Below are 6,925 nucleotides of genomic sequence, written 5' to 3' on the forward strand. Positions count from 1 at the left end.
TAAGTCCCATGAATATTTTATTGTTAACATGTTTTGACTCAAAACTGTTTTATTCCATTACCCACCTAACCATTTTACCACCTCCGACCAAAAACTTCCCAGAGTGGTTTTAGTCTTCCAAAAAGTGTTACACACATTATAAGTAACATATCAAGAAGAAAAAATAAAGAGGTCAATACAACCTGATTCTAAGGCAAATGGCTATAACTATATATGAAACCTTCTTCAACAAACCATTATGATATCATAGGTCTTCAACCCATTATTGCCAAAAAGAGCTCCATAATGTCTTTTAGCCGACACACTTCCTCGGTACAATGGTAGCTACTATACACCACATAACTTGAAAATAAAACTTCCGGCAACCATAAATCAGTAGTTACTAAGTAGTAAGTACGGAGTACTAAACTAACATTCATACATTGATACATACCGCTTCAACGTCAAGCTTAAAGTCTTCACTTAATGCAAGAAGAAGTCGTATGCATATTCCTTCGTCAACCAAAATAAGCCGAGCTATATCTTTAACAGTGTCTATTAGATTCAGTTTCCTTTGAGGCTGATTAAAAAGATCATAATATAAAAATTGTTAGTTTCCAAGTCGCATCCATTAAGCTTCCTCAGTTCATGTTTATATTACTGTAAATTTAGAGATAAAAACTATTAACAAAATTTATTAAAAAAATATACTCACAAAAGCAAGCTGAGGTTTTCTATACCCAAATCTCACCACTTTTCTTGAATCTCCAAAAGCCAAACTATTATCATCTTTGATGTCTTTATTGAATTTAAGCAAAAGCTTTGTAGGTTCAAACTTAACACCTTCACCAAAATCCAATCCACCAATTTCTTGAATAAAATGTTTCATCTCACTTTCAAAGTCATCATATTTTTGTTTTAAGAAATCACCACTAAACTTTCCAGAATTGAATTTGATAGTACTACTTTACCAATTGCTTTCAAAGCAGCTGCAACAGTGGCCATCAATAATTGATGGGGATCAACCAACAGATCTGCAAAGAGCTACAAAAGGGAACTAATACAAATTAAAGTCAAAATCAACCCAAACATTTAACTTTACAGCATCAACAACAGTAGAATACCATCCAAATATACAGAAGTTTTGACATATTTTGTTATCAGTTCCACATACGAAAACACATATTAGTTAATCATCTTATTACAACGATTATAAAAATCGAAGGTCAAACCCTTACATATTCAACTATTACCTTAATCTAAAACCAAAAACCTCGATTCAATTACATACGAAATACAATCAATCAATTAATTATCTACAGTAAAGATGATAGAAATAGAGACTGACAGAGTTTCTGCTTCTTCTCAAGGAAAGAACGATCGAGAGAATGTGTGTTCGAATCGTAAGGACTTGGATTTAGATGATAATATGCGGTGATAGGAGAAGTTGCAGAGGTAAAAAAAAAAAGGAAAATAGCTGTTGCTACAGTAGCACAGTAGAACTCTACAGTATAAGAGTGCTCCCAATGGAGACACTTCTTGACCTTAGTCCTCAGCGCCATATCAGCGCCACATCAGCACTTTTTTCTCACTTCCTTCTCAGGACTAAACCCAGAACTAAACACTCCCAACCATGACACTCCTTCCTTCTTTTTTTTTTTTAATTTTTAATTTTTTATTATTTCCAAATAATATTAATTTAGTTATATATATTATAAACAATAAATATGTAATAACATAAAACTAAAATTTCATTAAATAAATAAAAAAAACATTACAAATAATTAAAATTAAAACATATAATTTAAAATAAAATTACATAAAATAACTACTCTTCGTCTTCGTCTTCGTCTTCGTCGTCGTTAACGTGTGAAGGTCCCGCCTCATCTTGATTATTTGGATTTCTCGTTGGATCATGTCGAATTCGATAATTAGGTGGAAGACTATAAACATGTTCTACTAGCATATCTCGTAGTAATCGATGAATGCCCACATCTCTTAAATCCGCATCCGCCCGGATATGCGCGTCAACCCTTTCTTGGAATGTTCCTCTTGCACGTCGAATCGGACGATAATTCTCTTCAAGTCCACAAAATGCACGTCCGTTGTCCTCGGTTATCATATTGTTTAATATCACACATGTTAACATAATCCTTCTAATTTTTCGGATATAATATGGTCTTGCCGGATGCTGCACAATCGTCCATCGACCTTGTAGTATTTCAAATGCTCGTTCAATATCTTTTCTTGCAGATTCTTGATACCTTTTGAACTTTGATTGTTTTGGATCAATCGGATTTCTGAATGACTTAACTAGCGTGGCCCACTCCGGATAAATTCCATCCGCCAAATAATAACCCTTATTAAACGTACACCCATTCACCGTAAACGTGCACGGTGGAGCCTCGCCGGCTAATAAGTCGTTAAACAAATCAGATTGATTAAGTACATTGATATCATTATTTGATCCCGCGGTACCAAAGAAAGGTGCCAAAACCATCCATCATAAGACGCTACCGCTTCAAGCATAATTGACGGGTAACCATGGTCACCTCGTGTGTAATGACCCTTCCAACGTGCCGGACAATTTCTCCATCTCCAATGCATACAATCGATGCTTCCTAACATCCCCGGAAATCCATGTATTTGAGCATGTTTAGTGGTCAAACGTTGCACATCTTGTGCAGTTGGTTTTCTCAAATACTCTGTTGCGTACAAGTGAAAAATACATTTGCAAAAATTATTTAAACAATCATATGCGGTTTGTTCACCCATATGCAAATACTCGTCAAAAAGATCGGCTGTCGCAGCATACGCTAGTTGACGTATGGCTGATGTTAATTTTTGAAAAATATTAAAACCTAGTAGCCCACAAGCATCACGTTTTTGATGAAAATATGAGAAATACTCAGGAATCGGAGTTTGAGAAAAATTCATTATACCTTGACATATCCGAAGAAACAAAGGTTTGCTCATTCGATAACGTCTACGAAAATAATCATCGGGAAACGTACAGTTGTCGAAAAAATAATCATTCCATAAAGCTCTTGCACGGCCTTCACGATCTCTATATAAATATCTTTTCGGTGCCCTTGGAATGGGTTCAACTTCTTCTTCGTCATTTAACTCATCTAAACGATGATCAAGACTTGCGATATCTTCAAGTGCTCGATTATTTGTGGTATTCAAGATCGTTAATACCAAATTCATATCCGGATCGGAATTTGGGTTATTTGGATTCATATTAATATATATAGTGTTTGATAATTTGAGATAGAATTGTTGATATTGGATGAAATATGAGTGTATGTGTGTATGAAATATGAGTGTGTATGAAATTGTATGAAGTTTGAGTGAATATATAGAGTTTAAAAGAAGAAGAAAAAATAAAAAAAAGAAACTCACCTCCAACGGCCAAAAATTTGACCGTTGGAGAGATTTGGATCGTCCTCACACATGACCAAAAAAGGCGGAGCAGCGAACGAAAAGCTGGACGGGATCGAGGGCGGCCCCCTGGGCTAGCCGCTGCCATCGGCGCCTAGGAGGGCGCGGCCCTGGGCGGTTCTCTGGACGCTTCCTTTGGGAGCAACCTAACAGTAAGAAAAGTAATGTGGTGGCTAAGGATTGAGTAAAATGTGTGGGGCCCTTTACGCAAATTAGTATGTTTATTATATATAATCAATTATTTAAATTTAAATCAAGGGTTGATTCGAATAAAAAGACAAATACTCCGTATAACATAATACTGTAAATAAATAGTTAAAATTCAAAGTCATGTCATGCGTCTCATTACAAGTGCTTACAATAAAATTGCAAAAGTTTACGAAATTTCAATAACATCGTTATTCATCGATAAAAATATTAAATATATATTCTCTCTCTAAAAGAATCTTTTTTAACTAGTCAATGATGAATCCACTTCAATTATTGATAGACCCACCACTGCGTACGTGCGTGCGTGCATGCATTAAAACGCTCGTCTAAGCTCGTAAGACGGGTTGTATCGGGAGCCATTCACTCCCGTTGAATCTGAGGTGGACACAAGCAACACATGTGACAACACCCGTATCCATGCGTTGGATTGAAATCTTGATCCACGTTGGTTGAATTGCAACGGAATAGGCAACGACCGTTGCCTTGATTTTAATAATTTTTTGTCATTATAAATATATTATTTTTATCCCTTTTTTAATACTTACCCAATTATATTTTGAAACATCACCACAATACTCCTAACACATACCAAAAACCAACACCACCACTACCTCACTCAACAACACAACATGTCCTAATCACCAAAAAAGTGCAAAAAAATGCACAACACGAACCCACAACGCGAACTACCACTACAAATGGTCTAAGCGTGTTTGAGCTCGATATAATATGTTTGATATCAAGATTGATTATTAATGAATTTTCAAAATATGTTCAAGCTCTGATGTAACATCCCGTTTTTCTCGTACATATTGAAAGGTACATACTTAATCATTTGTACGTTTGTAACTCGCTAGATTATGCGTAATTGTATATATATATATATATATATATATATATATATATATATATATATATATATATATATATATATATATATATATATATATATATATATATATATATATATATATATATATATATATATATATATATATATAGGGTGAGGATCGATGGAGAACTCATGGTAGTAGAGAACTCATGGAACTCGTGCAGATTCACTAAATCTGCGTGCAGATTCACATATATAATTTATTTTTTTTGCAGATTTTTTTTTCTGTTCAGATTTTTTTTTTTGCAGATTCAGTCAATCTGCGTGCAGATTCACGATTTTTTCCAGTTTTTTTTTTTTTACAGATCGACTTTTTTCAGTTTTTTTTATGCAGATTGAGTCAATCTGCGTTTTTTTTTTTTTTTGCAGTTTTTTTTTTTGCAGATCGACTTTTTTCTGTGCAGATTTGACTTTTTTTTTTGTGCAGATTGAGTCAATCTGCGTGCAGATTGAGTCAATCTGCGTGCAGATTGAGTCAATCTGCGTGCAGATTGACGTTTTTTTGCAGTTTTTTTTTTCAGATTCACTTTTTTTTTCTGTGCAGATTCGTTGTTTTTTTTGCAGTTTTTTTTTCCCAGATTGTATTTTTTTTCATAGATTGAAGCTCAATCTCCACATAGATTGAAGTTCAATCTATGAGTTCTATGGGTTCTCTACATACTCTAGTTCTCTAGGGATTCTTTCACTATATATATATATATAATATATATATATATATATATATATATATATATATATATATATATATATATATATATATATATATATATATATATATATATATATACTTGTTAATGTGTGCATATACAAGTTTATACATGAGTTTTGATAGCCTTAAGTCTTGTGAGACTATTGTTGAGGGATAGGCGAATATTGGAAGCGGGATTAAGTGTAAGAATTAAATAAAATCGAAATGTGTTTTAGGTTGTCGAACTGTTCAGGCATAGGCTAATGCCGCGCCGCGACGATCTGGGCCGCGACGCTACAAACAAAGGAAATCTGGATCAGAAGTTGAGTTAAGAAGGGTCTATTTTCCTTTTATACGCCGCGCCGCGACAATTAAGGCCGCGCCGCGACAGTTCTGCTGAACTGGTGTCGGACTTAGCTCATTTTAAGGGAATTTAAGGGGCAAATTGGTAATTTGACGTGTAAGTCTGATGGGAGCATTAAATCTCAGCCACTTGTTCATTTAATGCAATTCCTTTTCTCTTTTCTTTTCATTTTCTCTCCCAAAACACAAAACCCATTTAGATTAAACTTAAGATTTGGAGTTGGAGATTTGTGAATCAAACCTAGGAGCAAGAATTAAAGTTGTTCTCCTTGTTACTAGCTACAAGAGGATAGTCTTGGTAAGTTCTAACTTTATGTTTTAAGTTTTAATTGGTTAATGACTAGGGTTTTGGTTACTAGAGACTTGTATGACCCATTTGGGAGTAAAATGGGTGAATTTGGGTTATGTTGTTGTAATGAAACCCTACCAGCCACAATCTAGGGTTTTGGTCTTGTGATTTGAGGTTGTAAGTGTCAAATGGTGTTGTTAGTCACTAATACACTTTTAGATTAATGAAAGAAGTGTTAATGGGTGAGTTTGACTTGATTGCGTGTCTAAGTAATTAAAATGGGTCGAAAATGTGCTAGTTGACCTAATTGGGTGAAATGGGTATGAAATGCCATAAGTTTGTGTTAGTTGAAGTTAGTAGACTTTAATTCACTAGCTTTAGTGATTAAAGTCGGGTCTTGGCCATTTAAGGGCGGTTTTGGTGTGGTTGAGTCATTTAATGCGAATCGGGTCATTAAATGCTCAAGTATGTGTAATGTGGTTAATTTCACTAGTTGTGTAATTGAATGTGTACTTATATAATAGGTACTTTTCTTTGAAGTCTTCGGAAGCATTAAATCACCACCGAAGTGTTAAGGTGAGTGGAATAATTATATGCGTGCATATATGATGTATTTATTTGTGTAGTATGAGTGGTGAAGTGTCGAGGTGTTAAGACATCACTTCTCACGTGATGGGTGAAGCATCGAGGTGTTAAGATGCCACCTAGGGGTGAAGTGTCGAGGTGTTAAGGCACCACTCCGTAGAATAGATGGGTGAAGCATCGAGGTGTTAAGATGTCACTCGGGGTGAAGTATCGAAGTGTTAAGATGCCACCCGTGGGGTTAGTGTACGAGGTGTTTAGTGCACTAATGGTTGTTATGAACTCCGACGGTCTTTAAACAGCGTTCCCTCGTTCGATTGGTTAACCCTGGTTGTGTGTGGATGTAGCATATTATATTGTTTAAACTATATGCTATTGTTATGCTAGCTCGTATGGTGGAAGGTTTGGTAATATACTTGGGATGGTATGATTATTTATATTGCTAGCATGTATGCGGTAAATGTGCAAGTGATTGCAA

General features: G+C 35.0%; 2 protein-coding genes across 3 annotated transcripts; both read right to left on the reverse strand.

Moving 5' to 3' along the window:
- Window positions 1–200: 200 nt before the first annotated feature.
- LOC139898000 (uncharacterized) lies at window positions 201–1,437 on the reverse strand. Of its 2 annotated transcripts, none has more exons than XM_071880712.1 (4): window positions 1,328–1,437; window positions 695–1,023; window positions 434–559; window positions 201–327 (listed from the first exon to the last, which is right to left on the reverse strand). In XM_071880712.1, exons 2-4 carry the CDS (start codon window positions 866–868, stop codon window positions 325–327), a joined length of 303 nt encoding a protein of 100 aa, XP_071736813.1. In that variant the 5' UTR covers window positions 869–1,023; window positions 1,328–1,437; the 3' UTR covers window positions 201–324. The 2 variants fall into 2 exon arrangements, with proteins under 2 accessions (XP_071736813.1, XP_071736814.1); XM_071880713.1 differs by having other exon boundaries at window positions 1,233–1,431.
- Window positions 1,438–1,807: 370 nt separating this feature from the next.
- LOC139901577 (uncharacterized) lies at window positions 1,808–3,222 on the reverse strand. The gene is made up of 2 exons (XM_071884272.1): window positions 2,532–3,222; window positions 1,808–2,391 (listed from the first exon to the last, which is right to left on the reverse strand). Exons 1-2 carry the CDS (start codon window positions 3,220–3,222, stop codon window positions 1,808–1,810), a joined length of 1,275 nt encoding a protein of 424 aa, XP_071740373.1.
- Window positions 3,223–6,925: the final 3,703 nt, after the last annotated feature.

Source organism: Rutidosis leptorrhynchoides, chromosome 3, assembly GCF_046630445.1.
Source record: "Rutidosis leptorrhynchoides isolate AG116_Rl617_1_P2 chromosome 3, CSIRO_AGI_Rlap_v1, whole genome shotgun sequence".
Classification (NCBI taxonomy): domain Eukaryota; kingdom Viridiplantae; phylum Streptophyta; class Magnoliopsida; order Asterales; family Asteraceae; genus Rutidosis; species Rutidosis leptorrhynchoides.